The following is a 17,856-nucleotide window of genomic DNA, read 5'->3' on the forward strand; positions in this document are numbered from 1 at the left end:
GTTTAGGGTTATGTTAAGGTTAGGGTAAGTCTCCAGGAAATGAATCTAAGTCATGGATGGAAACATGACTGTATGTGTGTCTGTGTGTGTCTGTGTGTGTCTGCCATAGGCTACTTTCAGGGACAAATTTCAGACTAAACACCAGTTAATTGGGGACGGCTTGTTCCCAATTGGGAAAAGGCTGATTTTGGGGTCAGTAGTTAAGGTTAGGGTAAATGAATGTAAGTCTATGTATTGTCCCCAAAAAGTGACCTAGGGTAACATGTGTGTGTGTGTGTGTGTGTGTGTGTGTGTGTGTGTGTGTGTGTGTGTGTGTGTGTGTGTGTGTGTGTGTTGGAAAAGTGAATCGATGTTCTTTTTTTACCCTTCAGCTGGGGGGACTCGGGGTCAATTGTACCTTTTTTTCTTTTTTTTCCCCATTTTTGTATATTTTTGGAAAATTACGTCAGTAAAACACCCATATTTGTAGGTATAAGTTATCTATATGTGCATGGAAGATGACTATGAAGTATGGATACTGTCACTAACTGCAACTATTCTCCCTTTCTTGGACAACCTCATTAATTCATTCAGTAGTTGATATTTAAAAGGAACAGTTCTACTCCTCTTTCTATGAATTACATGAGAAAAGGAGAAAGAAAAACATCCTCTCTGTGCGTTTGGTATGAGCAGAAAGATCTAGTAAACCGAACCAAGGACAAAATAGCTAGCTGGACTCTCTCCAAAATACTAATGATTTAAACTGTTGTTGTTTTCACATTCTGTTTGTGTTTGCATTGATCAAATGAGATACACCCTGATAATATAATAATACCTCTGACAAAGCCAGACTGGCTGCTGAGCTAATCACATTCTGGTTCTAGTTGTGTAGTTAACACACAAACATGAGTAATATCAGTAAGTGAAGACCTGACACATAAGTCACATTAGTTTGTAAACTGGTAATACTAATTGAATTGATATATTATAATTTATAATTTGAATTTATATAAATATAAGTCTGAAATGTCTCACAGATACACACAGCTATTCATAATATGCAGGAAATTGAACCCACTCTTCACCACATATTAAACAAGCAGCTTAATACTGTAGGTGAACTTCACTTATTTTTATCTTTACTCTTCATTTTGGATTAATTTGACTTTAATTTGAAAAGTCAAATTACTGAAGAGCGTCTCCTCCTTCCAGAGGATAACAAATAAAAGCTGCACACCTGCTGTTTCCTTCTCGTGTGAAACGTTTACCACCAAACAGTCAAGTGAATACTTTCATTTTGCTGAGTCTGGCTGCAGCAGCAGGTTATCAGCGACACCCGTGTCCCCGCTCTCTGCTGCGGTGGAACAAGGAGATAAGCGGAGGAAACATAAAGGGCGTGGAGCCAGTTGTCACCACCACAGCCAACTGTTGACGACAATATAGTCAATAGGGGGATGTGATATAAGCAAAGTAAGTTTATAGTCAATAGTGCAACTCACACACACATGCAGTGAATCTCTCTCCCTTTAACACACCTGCACAGGAAATGCTGTGTGTGTGTGTGTGTGTGTGTGTGTGTGTGTGATCCATGATATAAGACATAGAGAAAGAAGACAGCTTTGGACGTTTATTAATTCATATGGATTGAATGACATTTGTGACCCATGATTATCTTGACACGCGCACTCACACACACACACACACACACACACACACGCACACACACACACAAATCCCACCAGAGAGACACACAAAGAAGTAATATTCGAGATTCCAAAAGCCCTTAAAACACTCCAGTAAAATAACTTTCATCTCACAATATCAAATCCATACGGTATTTTTTTTTTTTTTTAAACCAGTTCTGACATAAAATGTAAACATTTCAAAGAACACACTCTGAACTGAGTTTCCACCACATGTAAACTGCAACAAGCTCTGTTGGCTAGATCCCAAATCCGTGTTTATAGTGCTTCAGAACGTGGATTTTTTACACTCTCTAGTGACCAAGTGTGGTAATATCAGTGGAAAAAATCCATTTGGGTCTCACAGTTGTGCTAAAATTGCCAATGCAAAGTGTCCTTTTCATCTTTTCAAAAAAATAATTGAACATCTTTTGCATATAGAGATAAAAACTCAAAACGCTGTGTTGTTTTTCTGTTCTTTCACTCAGATTCTGGATCAGAGGACGACACTTGAAATGACAGCTCCTGCATCACGTTATCGCAGCAGTGAGTACAAAGTACAGTGAGAAGAGTTTTGAGGCATTAAACACAAATGACTAATACTTTAGAATAATAAGGAAACTGAGAAAAGGTTGGCACCTTTTCCAAGCAGCTTCGTCATTCTGCTGCGGTGTGAAGAATGACTCTGATAACGAGGAGGAGCTGTTATATTAAGTGTTACTGAATACAGTACTTCTGTCTTTTTTTTTTTTATTGCACAAAACATGAAGCTTGTTAGAGCTTCACTGACCAGCCTCGTCTACTGCATTAAACTCCTCTCATATATATACAGTATACATATATTTTGGCCACTTTTCCACCCTGCCCACAGTCCTCCCCATTTCTTCCCTTTTACTCAACATTTACATTTTCCTCAGTTCCTGTTAGAACATCCAGTATTTTCAGTATTTTCCCCATTTTGTTGATTTCAACTTCGAGTCATATTTTCTCAAACTGACAGGTTTAGTCCAGATCTGGGTACGATTCTCATCAAAACGTGGTCATGTGTAAGATTTATCCAAGTCCTCCTCTGCAAGGTGAACTAAGTATGGTTTGAACTGGCCTGTTTTACAGTTCACATCAATAGAAACGCTGCCTTTAATCATTCAGGACATAAATGTATTAATACTGGTTTGTGTGTTTGGGGCAGCAGGATGTTTATTTAAAAACATCTGTTAGGAAATCTTCTCTGCATTGATACAGAGCGTTTCCCACCTCAGCTGAGCACAGAAACCTGTTTACAGTTGTTTGAATTTCTACTATTTTCACTTTAATATCCCACAAATAAAGTGCAAATTCAACTTCAGCATAAAAGGTGGATGTAAATGTACATAATGAACGTTTTGGTGAAACCGTTTACCGCAGATCTGTAGCTGATGTGAAACATGGCCGATGATGTTTAGGGGGTTTTGGTGATGACTGAACCCAGATACTGAACCAAACGCATCAGTTGTGAAAAGCACCAAACTCGGAAATCATCCGATGTTCCCCCTCGCACACCCCAACCACCTTCTATCCAGTTTAAAAGCCTTTCACACCAGTTTCCTCCATTAGTCTCCAAAAAGCATCTGTATTTCCTCCAACTTCTCCTTTTTTAACCCTTTAACCCTGATCGGACCTCCCCCCCCCTCCCCCCCTCCCTCTCTCTGATGGGTACAGGACACCAAACACATGAAAAAGGGTTCAGGGTCTTTTTCCCTGCGACAGAATGGATTTGGCACATGATGATCGGCGGCCTGGCGCCTGGTGAGTGAGGGCGGGATCACTTGAGTCCCTCGTCTGTGCTCTTGAACATGAGGATGGCGTTGGAGATCTTGAGGGCGGGGCCTAGCTTGATGCTCATGATCTTCACAATGTCGGTCTGAGTCAGCAGCAGGAAGGCTTCCCCGTCAATCATCTGGGGGGGAGACGCAAACAAAATAGAGGTGATGTGAATGGACGTAGAGGTGAAAGGTCAAGAGAAGGTTTGTCGTTTACTGCTGTGAACAACAAACTGCTCTGTTGTACGGATAATCGTCTTATTGGTGGTCTCACCTCTTCTTTGAAGAGACGAGCCTGTTCTTCACAGCCGATTAGATTCTGGACAAACCTGAAGACCTGCAGCACAAATACATCAGATTTCAGACAGTCAGAGGAATCAGAGCTGTCAGAGAAAGAAGATAAATAAATACATAAGAAGACAATGTTTTCTCACTTCTTCCACGTTCCATGCCGCCACCTGGCTGGCGTGGATGCCCTGAACGCCGGGCAGCAGCTTACAGTGTTGCTCCCAGCACAGAGACAGAGTCCTGTCTGACTGACCGCTCAGAGCTGACATGAACAGTGACGGATACACACCCTCTGAGGACATGTCTGACCACAAACACACACACACACACACACAAACATGTCAAGATTCAACTGCTGCTGATTCATGACATGAACACAAATATTTCAGATTGAAGCTGCCAATGTTCATGCAGAAAAATCCCAAATTTTCAAGAATCTGGTGTTTGTTTCAGGGTAGAAAAGATTCAGAGACAACCGTCACACCTGCAGATGACGTGAACTGAAATTCACTCCTTAAAGCAGAATGAAGCTGCAGGTTTGACAGACGCTGCAGAGTAAAAAGTCGGACATGGAAAGTGCATTTAGAAAACTCACTCTGATAGTCTCTCTGCTGGTTCTTCCTGTATTTGGGAGGACGACCGATCCTGAAAACAGAGGAGAAGATTAATGTAGAGATAAAAAGCAAAAACGTGCACACATACTTAAAAGACACCTTTACCTGCCACGGTAATGGGTCTTCTTGGTCCTCTGGCCGAAGAAGAGGTTCCTCTTGCACTCCGAGTCTGACAAGTCGGCCTTCAGCCTACCCTGGTTACGCTCAGCCAACGGGCAGCCGGATATGCAGTGATGGGCGGTGAAACGGCCGGTCACGTGGCCTGAGCCGTCACAACCAGGAGTCGGACACTTCCTGTTTCAAAGACAGACACAAACATTCTTTCGGGGGCCAAAACTGATGTCAGGACGAGATGGTCCTGTAGAGTAAAGGATCCATGAAATGACTCGATGAGCTCAGTTCAGTTCTGACCTGTTGTGGAAGCTGTACTTGTTGGCTCTGGGGTGGCTGATGGGTTTACAGGGAACAGAGGAGGGGTAGGTGGACTGGGCTGTAGCAGGAGGCTCCCTCGGTCCTGAATATATATACAGATATAGTACAGACACATGAACCCTCACATGTATACACACACACACACACACACACCCAACAACACACATACTGTACATCAATGATAGGCAAATGGCGGCCTGTGGGCCAAATCCAGCCTTGCAGCAAAAATATTTGGCCACCTGATGAAAGTTTTGATTTTCACAGTTTGAAACAAAACTTTTACATAATTTTTCACAAATCTACTGTAGATAAAATAAACACAAGGCTCCTTTAATTATTGTAATATAACCTTGTTACATCAAACACTGTCCCCACACGAGGAGAGGAATTAAAACTATGGTTGCTTCATGTGATTTGAACAGTTAATGGTGCTGAAATTAAGTCTAATAAACCTCCCAGAGATTAAAGTTTAATGTGTGAATTCCACAACTTTAGCCTGTGAGATCAGAACAGATTTGTTCTTCACAAACACAAATGGTTGGCAGTTGAACAGAAATGGTGTGTTGATGTGGATTTTCCCCCCTCAGATACAGTTCTTAACTGTCCTATAAATCTATTTTATTCTTGAATGAATGAAAAGAAATAAACAAAACATAAGTCTGTGTTTAACAGCCCCGCCATGAAAAATCCTGAACCTAACTGCTGACCCCTGGTGTACATGGATACATGGTGACGACCCTCTCTGGACAGACTTGTCCTCCCCCCATACATAGATCAGATTTAAAAAGGATACTATAAATAAACAAAGATGAATCACTGATGAGTCATTCCTAAATGAATTGAAGGTGAACTTGTCAGGAGAGTTTTAACTGGAAATAAATCTCTATATACAGGATTTAACTGAAAATACACAAAATGACAAAAAAAGGGGCATGTACAGAAAATACAAAAAATATATATATTTTCCCCAATTCACCAACTGCGTCTCCTTTTACTTTTCTATTTGCCAGTTCAATTATCATTTACATGTCATTATATGGGGAGATACATTCAGCTAATCCTGTGGGATTTATCATTAACTCAGAGCACAAAATATTTATTGTTGTAACTTCCTGTTTTGCCTGAAGTGTTGCTGGTAGCTACCGTGTGGCTGGTGTGTTTTGGGGTCCCGTGGGGGAACTTTGAGCGGATGATTGGTCATCTCACACCAGCCTGCTGGATGGATGTCGGGGTGATCTGAGTCCATCCACTCGTCATAGACGTGACTCCAACCATCATAATGGATCTGAAATAGGAACAGAGATGAAGCTACGACACGTATAAATACTGCACACACACACACACATATGGGGTACGTGAAAACCATCAGTACCTTAATGCGGTGAGTCTCCACCTCCTCCACTGTAGCCACCCTGATCAGACCAGGACTCCTCTTGTCCACTGCCTCCAGTTTCATCTGAGGCTGGAAGCTGTGGGCTGCACGCTAGTAAAAGAGCAGTGGATGATGGGAAGAAAAAAACATTTATTAAACTAGTATGTTCAGCCAAAAAAACTGAACAAAAACACTTTCCATTTGCTTTACAGGCAGCAAACTTAATTTCTAGTATTTATGTTTTTATACTGCTTTAAACTGCAAACAGTACATGTGCATCAACATCTGTGATATAAAGTCACACCTCAGCTGTTCCTCATGTACTAACTGCAGCGTTGTTAAAGGCACATCAGTAATTCTTTATCTTTTCCACCTCAGATTTCTGTCCAGGAGCTCATGTAGTTACAGTATAAATGATTTGGTTTGTCTGCAGGCTAAAGAAGTTACAAATCTCATACGATTCGGCTGCTGCCATTATTACATTTTTTCCTCACTGTCGCTGCTGCTTCTGCCAGAAACCACGCTGCTGTTCAACTAGAGGCCAAAGTGTAAAAATCTCTGACAATACTGTGAATGAAATCAAAAATAATACATTTATTCATTGTTCTCACCACTTTAAAGGCGTCAGCTGCCACCGCCTTGGAGCCAGTCTCCTCCAGGTAGTGAGACCAGGAGAACAGAGCCTGATCTGGATAATCTGGTGCAACAGAAATTAAATTAAAATCAGTCAGGAAATACAAACATTCATCGCCTACATACTCTCTTCCACTGGCTCAACAATCCACTAATCTGTGATTTGTGTAATTAGTGACTCATGCCTATGCCATGCTGTATTCACATGTTTAATAGAAGTGAAAGGAACAAAAAGGACAAGAGTTGTTTTTGAAGTTTATGACCCATTTAATGAACATGATGAAAGATTTACAGGGAGAAACACTGGTCACCTTGAGGTGGTGTTAATGGCAGGTTCCTCTCCTGGCACCAACCAATGTGGTGAATGTACGGACTGCTGGCATCACACCTGCATATTTTAACACACAACAACAACAACAAGTGTTATAAGCAAAAATGGTAGAGAAAGAAATGATAATAAACAAGCAAAGCTGCAGTTTGATGGTTTCACTGTAAATGGAGGATGTGGCTGATGTTTATTTAAAGCTTTGTACTAACAAGGAGAAAACGATCAGCCGGCTCTGCAGCTCTGCTGAGCCTCTTTTAGCTCGTTGTTGTCAGTTTACAACATATTTACTAGTCTGGTTCATGTCAGCGCTGTAATCAACTAGGTTTCATGCAGCCCAAAGCTCTGATAAACCCACTGACAGACTGTAAAAAACACACAGTTATGGAGAGGCTGGTGAAGAAAGTGGAGCATTTAAAGGGAACAGATATTTACTCAGAAGCTGGTTGAAAACAAACAAGAGCTGAAAGGAAAATGGATGTTGGCATTGAAATCCAAGTGAACAAAGACATGACTTGAGAACAAACGATGTCTGCTGGATGTGTCAGTACTGTCTGCTAACACTGTATCCATAGCAACTGTATATGGTGATTATATGTCAGGTTGTTTTTGAGTTATTCTGCCCCCTAGTGACCATGTATAGATTGTATATTGCAGCTTTAAAGACTCAGCACAACCACGTGAGTGCTTTTAATTATTTGCTTGACTAGACCTCTGCTCAGGTTTGTGTTTGGCGGAGCCGTGCTGGCAAATACATAATGAAGCTTCATTTAAATAACAACATTACAAGACAAACAGCAGCACACCAAGTGTAGGTAAAAATACAAGACGTCACGCTCTAACAGCTGCAACAAAAGTCAGGGAGCTGTCAATCAAGCGGTCTGTGCACGCCCATACAATCCTGAGAAGAGGTCTAATCAGCCAACAGACTTGTGGGAAACTATTTAAACAGATTCATGACTCACCGGCTTCAGTTTCTTTACAGCTGTTTGGTATCATATTAATTCTAGATGGTTTTTTTTAAATCATATCCCTGATGTTTGTGAGGCTCACCAGTAGTCGTATGTGTCGTCCCAGTTGTCAAAATGAACCAGGAAGCGGTCGTCCACCACGTCAGTGATGGTTGCTACACAGATGAGGGAGGGGTTCATGCGGTCGACGGCCTCGAGCTTCATTCCTATCTCGAAACTGCTCTTCACATCGATCTACACGAAAAGCAAAAATATTAGAAATTACACGGCAGGCGCACATGAGGAAAACGAGACAGGATACACGATGTGATACAGAAACCGAACCCTTGAAAAATTCATCGTGTTGTTTGACTGTTTCTAAATTTATTTATTCAGTCATAAATCATTAAAAAGGGCGACAGATTGCTCTGCAGTGCAGAAGAAAGTCCGACTTAGACAAAAAACTATAAATACCTAACAACCTCGTTTACTGGTTTCCCAACACTAAATCATTCACCTCATCCATTCATGCTTGTTGATTATACAACTACCGTATATTATATAGTGGCAGTTACCCTCCCAGGACTGGCAAAGAGTTCTTTGGGAGCCACTTGTGCTTTAGTCATTCTCAGGTAGTTGGTCCAGGTAAACTCTTCCTCTTTACAACCTGGAGGAGAGAATAAGGAAAGAGACGATCAACAGGATTCAGGGGTTTTTTTGTCGTGTTATTTTATTCTGTTTACATGCTGTTTGGTCTTTGATGGTGTTCAGAGTGTTGTCACCTCTGACCTTTGGGAGTGTGCAGTTTGTGTCCTGTGCTCTCACACCAGCCCGCAGGGTGGATGTCTGGTGAGTTGGCATTCACCCAGAAGTCGTGGCAGTCAGAGTAGCCGTCAAAATGGAGCCGCAGCCGGTAACCGCAGACCTGCGTGACAACATGACGTGATTAGAGAAAGTGGGCTGAGCTCCTCGGAGCGAGTCTTTTGAGTGAACGGTGATTTTTAATCCTCAATAATCATCCTGGCCATTAGAGTCCATCGACCGTGTTAATGGACGTCTGGCTCACCTCGGCCACAGTGAGGACGAAGTACATGGACGGATGCTGCGGGTCGATGCCCTCCAGCTTCATCCCCTGTTTAAAACCGTTCTTCACTGTCGGCACTCTCTGGGTCTGGACACACAGGATAAAAAAGCAAATGTTTCCATAGAGAACATAACGATTAAAATAAAGTGAAAACAAATTAGATTTTCTCGAGAAGTTGGGCAAAGAACAGACGAAATCAGATCACAGCAAATGGACTTTCCTGAACTAGTGATTTTTTTATTTCTACTAGGACAGAAAATCTCCCAGGAAAATTTACATTTTTTTGCGTTCTTGTACTATTTGTTCACTCAGAGCATCAGATGTGTCTCTGTGCTATAAGCGGAGCTGCAGCAGTAGTAAAAGAAGTCATTAAAAATGACGTGTGTGCTGGGTGAAGCTGCGTGTATGTGCCACTCACCAGCTCAGGCTGAAACTACACTCTGAATATTCAACTCAAACGTACCTCTTGGAAAAGCTTGTTGGGAGCAGCGACAGCTTTGGTTTCCTCCAGATACTGGGCCCACGTCCACTGCTCTGTCTTACTGTCTCCACCTTCACCACAAATACCAATCAAGCTGATTAATTTAAAGCAACAACAAGACATCACGAGCACTCAAGCCTCAAACTGAAAGACTTTAATGGTGAAACAGAAAGACAAGAAGATCACTGCTCCTGTGATTTTAAGTGAAAATGTTCATCTCAGAGTAAAATATTACTTTACATTCAGTGTCTGACACCACTGCAACATTATATTATTAACGTCCATTCCTCTAACTGTCCTGTGAGCAGGAAAGGAACTGAAGAAAAGCCAACAAATGAGCAAAAAGAAGCGTGACAAAGGATGATATAAGACATAAGACAAAGACAGATGCAGAAAAATGATTCCAACCTCCTCTGATGTGTCTGCCGTCTGCTTTAGAATCATCCATTTTCTCATCCTAAAAAAAAAACATGGAATAAAAATTCAAAAAAAGTCTCCATTTTCAACACAAATGACCTTTACTCTGCTGTCTGTTTGTTTCCAAAGTACAGAGAGTAAAAAACAGCCAAACATGTAGCGACTGGACACAATATTATCACTCAAATTAGAGCAAATTATTGTTGAACAGTTTGTATTATTTTCAAGGACTTTCAGTCATGATTTGCAACATTGCGACTGATATGACAACATGATGTTATGTGTAGATGTTAAACCTACTGTGCCCTCCATGTCGGAGTCTTCCTCAGAGGGACTCAGGTACTCCTTCCTCTTCCTCTTCCTCATGGGTTTCAGGTGATCGGGGTTAAGGGAGGAGACCCTCCCGCCAGCTGGCACCTTCTCCACCCCGACACTCCTCCTGAGGAGCAGAGAGTGCAGACGGTGTTCCTCAAGTCTGAACACATCACCCGTCTGTAATCTGAGTCCTTATTTTTTTATCTTCTTTGATATTTTGTTGTGATTTCTCGTACAGTTCTGGTGAACCCACCTTCCTCCTGTAGCTCAGTCACTATTTATTAATCTGTGAGTTCGTGTTACTGCTGTATGTCTTTCATATGTTGTCTGACTATCTTTTGTTGTTTGTCACAGAGTGAGGATGACTAGATAAGTTTCCCCTTTAACAGTGTTATCTAATCTCATCTAATCACATTAATGATGTCTTAGGTTTCCCAGAATGCCTGCAGTGAGGGTGTGTTTCAAACCCAGGCATGTGAGTTAGGGAGGAAGGAAAGAGTGTGTGTGTAACTGTACATGACGTGTGTGTATGTAAAGATACATGTGTGAATATGAAATCAGCTGCGATGAACATACTTGTCAGTGATTGGCTCTCTGCGTAGCTCTTCTGTGTAGGTCCTCTGAGCTCTGGGATCGTGGTTCTGTTGGCCCGGACCAACCTGGACTTCAGGTTTGGCCTGAACCGGCCTCTCTGGCTGCACAGCTGCACCTCTCACAGAGCCGACAGGAGCTGACACATCTGAAATATAAAGAACAGGCTCGGTGATGTTTTAGTGATAAAACATGTCTGAGCTGCTCTGGAGGCTGATATTTTAGTATCTGTGTATTTAAAGCTCAGCGGGCGGAGTCACATAGCTCACGTTAGATATCTGGTTATTTCTTATAACATAAGAACATATAATAGAAACAATGTTCGCCATGGTGATGAAGGTGCATTAGTCCAGTTAACTAGCTTGTAAGCTGGTTTGAACATGAACGGTCAGCTAGCGTCGTTATAAACTGTATGTTTTCTGTTGTTATTTTCACTTACAAGCGGAACGTTAAAACTTAACACTTGTGTTTGTCACTAATGTTCAGTCTGGTGTTTCTTCGGCTCCGTTCCTTCAGGATTTACTGAGCTTAATGATTTTTCAGGCTAATATAGTTGTTAATTTCTCACTTTCAAGATTATAGAGCTGCAACGATCAGTTGATTGATCGATTAGTTGTCAACTATTAAATTAATCGCCAGCTATTTTGATGATCCATTAACAGTTTTGAGTCATTTTTTTCTTTCTCAAATGTGAATATTTTCTGGTTTGTTTAGTCCTCTATGACAGTAAACTGAATATCTTTGGGTTGTGGACAAAACACAACATTTGATGACGTCATCTTGGACTTTTCACCATTTTCTGGACCAAACAACTAATGGATAAATCGAGAAAATGATCGACAGATTAATCAATAATGAAAATAATCATTAGTTGTTGTCCTACAAGATTCAATACAAAATATGCAGAGATATAAGTTATTTTGATGAAGATCCGATGAGGATGAAACGTCGCCTTTTTCAGTCACTAACAAAAAGACTTTGGAGCTACGATCTAGTGCGTCCTATTATCTTTGAATCAATCACTGCATTTTGAGCCGAAAAGCTCTGCGTTGCATGAAAACTGCAGTAACATACTGTATTTCAGTCAGCGATACATCAAAGATGCTCTCGAGGGAAAAGGGGTTCTTCCTCTACTTATCGATTACTTTGATCTTTTTATTTTTCAGCTGGATTTGGAACATCTGAGCGTTGCCTGCTTGATATGTTCAACATGAACCTGCAGCTGCTTTCTCTTCACTCGTCAAGAGGAGCTCTGCTGCGGCTGATGTAATTATTGCTCATTTCTGCTTAATACACGCACAAGTGAATCACTGAAAAGATCAGACTTCAAGTGACACTGCAGCCGTGTACAGAAAGCAACAGTGATTCATACAAAGGCTTTATTGATTGAATACGTGTTATATTATAGGAGATGATTTACACAATATGTTATATATTGTATAATGTTTCATAATGAGTCACTGATTAGGGTGAATATTTCATGACATAATCGTTTTTCTGTCCTCACTGGTACAAATTGTCCTGAGTGACCAGAAATTAAATAAAGGCTGATTGATGATATAATGACGACAAAGCGGAGCTGCTGGGAATCAGTCCAGAAACTGTTCAGTGGTATTTATCTTTGGTGAAACACTCGATTTACTGAGTGCGTATTCAGTATTAGTTCATGAAAATAATCAAGATCGCTCATTTGACTTTCAATGCGATGCATCTAAAACCAAAGTAAAGTAGCAGATCGGCGTATTTAATTTTGTGTGAAGCGTTTGAATGATCTAATCAGCGGATCCTGCGGGCAGCTACAGCTTCTCAAGTGTTTCTCTTAACTGCAGTATTTAGTGTTCAGTCGCTGACATCACTACATCCTTATGTAACCTGTTTCCATGACTCTACCTGGCTTGTCTGGAGGAGCGCTTTCTGCGTCATTGGATCTCCCAGAAGTCCCTGCTGCTGGTTCAGTGGTGCTGCTAGTGGTCCCTGGGGTGATCAGTGTGCTCAGCGCTCCTACGTCACTCACACAGAACTACAACACACAAACACACAAACACACACACACACATATTCGCTCGCATCAATGGATCCATCTGTCAAAATGTATCATGATGTTTTATCGTGTCTCTTCAACCCATTTAGAATAAAAGCATTTGACACATTATAGTTACACAATATACAGTGTTGCCTGAATCATTATAACTACGTTTCCAGTGGTGAATCTGTAAAATCATGAATCTTTTTTTCTTCTTTCCTGACATTTAACCGATGTGCACATTGTTTAGCGTTATCTCGCTGCAGTTGATCTACTGAACAGAGGTTCCTGCTGAAAGTGTGAATTAGGACGATATGGACAAAATCAAATCTCATGATATTTTTGACCAAATACCTCGATATCGATATTACAACAATATTGTAGAGATGACTATTGGTGCTTTCACAAAATATTAACAAAATGAGATTTTTAATAAATAATGGGTAAAAAAGTGTTTAAAGGCAAATAATAGAACAGCTAGAAGAGTCTGATAAGTTCAGAAAATTAATCAGTTTACTGTAATGCAGCCTTTAAAACCAGGAAAAGACAACACTTATGTCATATTATGATATTACGATATCCAAAGTCTAAGATGATATCTAGTCTCATATCACAATATCAATATAATATCGATATATTGCTCAGCCCTAGTGTGAATTCATTTAACTGCTGTGAGAATAAGTTTGATGGGACGAACGAGGATAATCTATAAAAACTTGTTATTAGAGAAAATAAGAGATAAAGATCTTTAAATCTGCTCTAAAGCCGATGTTATGACGGGAGAACAGCCATGTCGGAAACATCTCTTTACCTTGAGGTTGCTGCTGGGCAGGATGGCCATCCCTTCCTTCCATTCAAGGACGTGGACGATGCTACAAGCCCCGCCCACCTGTGCTGTCAGGGTGGGCTTGGCTGTCTCAGTGACCCTGCCTCCTTTACCCGGGTCTCCCACGGTAACAGCTGGAGTCACCTCCACCTTCTGATGGCCGGGAACAGGAGCTGTAGAGCGAAATGAATTCAAATGTAGCTCACCCAAGAGGGCACAGTTTGCTATGTTATCTTATTTTTAGCCACGTTAGCGGTTCACTTTGGTCCAGACTGAAATATCTCAACAACTATCGTATGGATTACCATGAAATTTTGTACAGACGTTCATGGCTCCCACAGGATGAATCCTTCTGACTTAAGAGATTCGTTGACTTTTCATGTGGCGCCACCATGAGGTTCACATTTGTAGTTTTTAGTGAAATGTCTAAACAATGATTAAATGGACTGTCATCAAATGTTCCTACGTGGCTTTTCATCCTCCGTCATCATCAGGCAAACATTTCAGTTTGTCCTGTACTTCAGTTTATGACCAAATACCAACAAAACTAATGACACACCGATCTGCCTCAACTGTAATTTGTTCTGTGCTACATGGCAAATGTTAGCATGCTAAACTAAAATGTAAATTGTAAAATGTGTATTGTAAACATTTTACCTGCAAAACATCAGCACGTTAGCATTGTCATTGTGAATGTGTTAGCATCTAGCTCAGGCTGCAGACTCTTAGTCTGTTTATATTGTATTGTATCATTTTTCTACCTGTTTTCAACATGTAACTTACTACACGTCAAAAACTCTCAATGAAAAGCAAATTTCTGATACAACAGAGCTGAATTGTACAGATACAATCTATGTTAGCATGTGTTACTGGAGACCAGTGTTTCTTCAGCATTACAACAACATGACATGTTCCCACTATACATAAAATAATAAGGTAACATTTAATACTTTATAGTCATGTTAATTAGTTATTATCATTACATCTAAATACTGACTCAGGTCCAAGAGAACAAGATGATGCCAGTTTTTAAAGGAGCTTATTACAATTTCACATCAATAAATCATTATCATGTTCTATCATTTAGAGGCATGCAGTAATTGTTATAAACAAAAGAGACCGCCATGTTGATAGACAGACACTACACTGAATTTTACATTTGTACATCAATTGATTATAATCTCAAAGAAAATATCCCGACCTTCATAAATCAAGACCTGTTTTCTAAAAGTCGCCCTCTGCTCAGAAATATGTTTTTCTTCTTGTGACTTCAGTTGGATGTTTGAGCTTCACTGTGCAGAGTTTGACACTAAAAGGCTGTTTTCATGTTCATCTGCTGAAGGGGGAAAGTTTCTCTGTGCTCACCTTGAGTCTGAGTTTAAGACGTGTTCAGACAAGTATGATTATGACAGAAGAGTGATGTGGAAACTTGAAGCCTCCAGAGCACAAACACTGAGGGTTGTCTTTCCAGTGAAAGAGGAGACATCGTGCATCCAGCAGACAGAAATTATTATTCAGAGCAGGGTTGTGTTTTCATTATCGATTTCTCGATTAGTTGATTAATCGTTTAGACTATGAAATGTTAAAAAAAATAGTGAAAAAATGGCATTCACAATTCCTCAGAGATCAATGTCTTCAATTAAATGTTAAGATATTAAATTAACTGTCATATATAAAAAGTAAAAAACAGCAAATCTTCACTTTTAGAAGCCTGAACCATCAAATATTTGGCTGCTCTGAAGCAGAATATTTTTATTTGTCTTAAAACATGTCACGAGGATCTTTAAGAGAGACTTTAGGTGATGATTGACATATTTATCCAATACAATAAAATAACAATAACACATATGTGATTATGAAACATTAGATGAAACAAGATGAGTTTCCTGGTTTCTGGATATAATCCCAGTAAAGTGAAACATTGTGGAGAATAAATAAGCTGCTTTTTAAAGATGATACTTGATCATCGTGGCAACATTCACAACAAGGAGGTCAGAGGTCAGGGTCTTGCTTAAGGACACCGCGGCCTCAGACGACCTCCAGTGCTCACCTGGTAGGAGCAGAGCGGTGGTGGTGTGGGTCTGGGGTCGAGCCTTCTTGGCCACACCGTCGCTGCCGCAGATGAGGACGGTCTCGCTGGGGGACGAAGAGGACGGGGCCAAAGGGGTGCAATCGGGTTCTTTGGGTGGCGGAGCCTCCATGTTGACTTTGGCACTCATAACGGCGTCCCTGTGCTTTACTCCGGAGCGCTGGAAGAGGATGAAGCACAGGAAGCATTGAGCTTAGTGGTTTAACAGAGAAACCAGTTTACAGCATTAACAGCATGCGTCCTTGTGGTCGTACCAGTGTGTGACGCCACTAAGGATGAAAGTTTCTTGACATTTTCTCTGATCCATAATCTTTATAGAGTGAATGTTTGCACTATATTTACCTAATAGTCATTCTGTTCCTCCATGTTGTAATTTCACTATAGTTGTTTCTTTCTGCTCTACTATGTGTGACATCTATAACAAGTCTCATCTGGAGGTTTCTCCCTTTTTTTTTTTTTTTTTTTTTTAAATTTTTTAATCTAAAAGTCTTAAGATAGAGGATGTTGAACATATTGTAAAGCACTTTGAGGTAATATAAATAAACTTGACAGGACTGGAAATGTTCAGTTAAGTCTTTCTGGATCATCTCTCCTTAAAACATTTGTTATACTGGTTTGATTGATCTGGTTTTAAGGGTTTTACTGTGCTATTAATACAATGCACAGGAACACGAGGTGAAAAAGATGAAATAACAGACAGTATAAACCACTTTGGTGCTACACCATTTCTGAACAGAAAATCATCAATCAGAATATTATATGACCATCATAATTACATCATAGAAATGCATATTTTTTGCCTCTTATTTCCCTCCAAAAAAAAAAAGCTCTGAGACATGTGAATGAAGATTTAACAATAAATTACAGAAGAAAGACTTCAAATTGTTACGGGAGATTTCCCCCAACTTCAGAAAAAAAAAGATCAAATAAGTAATTTATTTATGAGTGCCATTTTATACAATGACGGCAGAGCAGAGAAGCCTTCCTCCATCATCATCAGACATGACCCCGAGTGACTTCTAAACAGCTCCCATTCCCTCCAATTAAAAAGGCAAAAATGGTCACACAATATTTACGCATAAGTCCACACATACACACACACACAGACAAAAAAACACAGCATTTCAGTTAAAATGGCGGAGGATCTGAAATCCGTGAGGCAAAAAAAAAAAAAAAATGTGTAAAACCAGTGTCTCAAATCCTGTGAAGATCCCATTTAGTGAAAAATGAACCCTGTCACCCATTCCGGCAACATCTCATATGAATGAGCAACATTTTTACCTCCCAACAACGTTAAGCGTTAAATATATCGTGGTAACAACGGCGCGACTGCTTCTTAATTCAATTAGGTCAATTAAAACGCCTGCCATGTCCAAATGTATATTTTTTTAAGATGAACAGCTTTGTGGTTGCTTGTAAATCATACCGCTAAAAAAAACGCTTCAGCTCAAGAGAAAAAAAAAAACAAAAACATACTGACACTTGTCCCTTTAAAGCTGTAGAGGTTTTAAAGATGCTCTCGTCTGCTATATTTACAGGAACATTAGAAATGTGAAGTAAATTCGTGGCTGCGGATCAATTCGGAAACTGAAATTTGGCTTACCAGCTCTGATCTCCTGCGGCCCCGGGGCTCCGACTGCGCATGCGCGGGCCCAGAGTACAGTCACCGCTCGCTGTACCGTGTAACGCCGAAAAGACCTCAGCAATGGTCGATATGTGAAAATAATGTAGTGCACTATCGATCAGCCTGGACAGTTTAACAGCTGCTCGATCGCATTTTACTCCCAATAATTAAACTGCGTCTGCTTTCACCTCCAACACATCCTGCTGTTGTTTTTTTTTTTACCCACAAAGCACCATCCCTTAATAACCAGCGTTTATTATATAATTAGCAGGATGTAGGTCATGTCGATACTGCAGTCAAGGGTTTTGCAATCCTGACACAAAAAAACACAA

The 17,856-nt window shown here is 40.5% G+C and overlaps 1 protein-coding gene across 3 annotated transcripts; it reads right to left on the reverse strand.

Moving 5' to 3' along the window:
- Positions 1-1,593: 1,593 nt before the first annotated feature.
- l3mbtl1 (L3MBTL histone methyl-lysine binding protein 1) lies at positions 1,594-17,535 on the reverse strand. 3 transcript variants are annotated; one of them, XM_042410369.1, is made up of 22 exons: positions 17,504-17,535; positions 15,862-16,060; positions 13,797-13,984; positions 12,853-12,982; positions 10,948-11,110; positions 10,357-10,495; positions 10,048-10,096; positions 9,622-9,710; positions 9,141-9,245; positions 8,864-8,999; positions 8,650-8,741; positions 8,178-8,329; positions 7,111-7,187; positions 6,778-6,863; positions 6,167-6,277; positions 5,938-6,079; positions 4,774-4,876; positions 4,468-4,656; positions 4,344-4,393; positions 3,895-4,052; positions 3,735-3,797; positions 1,594-3,597 (listed from the first exon to the last, which is right to left on the reverse strand). In XM_042410369.1, the coding sequence occupies exons 2-22, from the start codon at positions 16,028-16,030 to the stop codon at positions 3,463-3,465; spliced, it is 2,526 nt and encodes an 841-aa protein (XP_042266303.1). In that variant the 5' UTR covers positions 16,031-16,060; positions 17,504-17,535; the 3' UTR covers positions 1,594-3,462. The 3 variants fall into 3 exon arrangements, with proteins under 3 accessions (XP_042266303.1, XP_042266306.1, XP_042266304.1); XM_042410372.1 differs by lacking the exon at positions 17,504-17,535 and adding an exon at positions 17,381-17,488; XM_042410370.1 differs by lacking the exon at positions 17,504-17,535 and adding an exon at positions 17,377-17,488.
- Between the last annotated feature and the right edge of the window lie 321 nt (positions 17,536-17,856).

This window comes from Thunnus maccoyii, chromosome 4 (assembly GCF_910596095.1).
Source record: "Thunnus maccoyii chromosome 4, fThuMac1.1, whole genome shotgun sequence".
Lineage (NCBI taxonomy): Eukaryota > Metazoa > Chordata > Actinopteri > Scombriformes > Scombridae > Thunnus > Thunnus maccoyii.

What these genes read in the sequence shown, in the direction of transcription:
- l3mbtl1 (XM_042410369.1), bottom strand. Translation starts at nt 16,030, where the DNA reads ATGAGTGCCAAAGTCAACATGGAGGCTCCGCCACCCAAAGAACCCGAT. An exon ending in TGGAGACTCACCGCATTAAG is followed by an intron (nt 6,080 to 6,166) that starts GTACTGATGGTT and finishes TTCCTATTTCAG; the next exon opens with ATCCATTATGATGGTTGGAG. An exon ending in AAGACCCATTACCGTGGCAG is followed by an intron (nt 4,394 to 4,467) that starts GTAAAGGTGTCT and finishes CTCTGTTTTCAG; the next exon opens with GATCGGTCGTCCTCCCAAAT.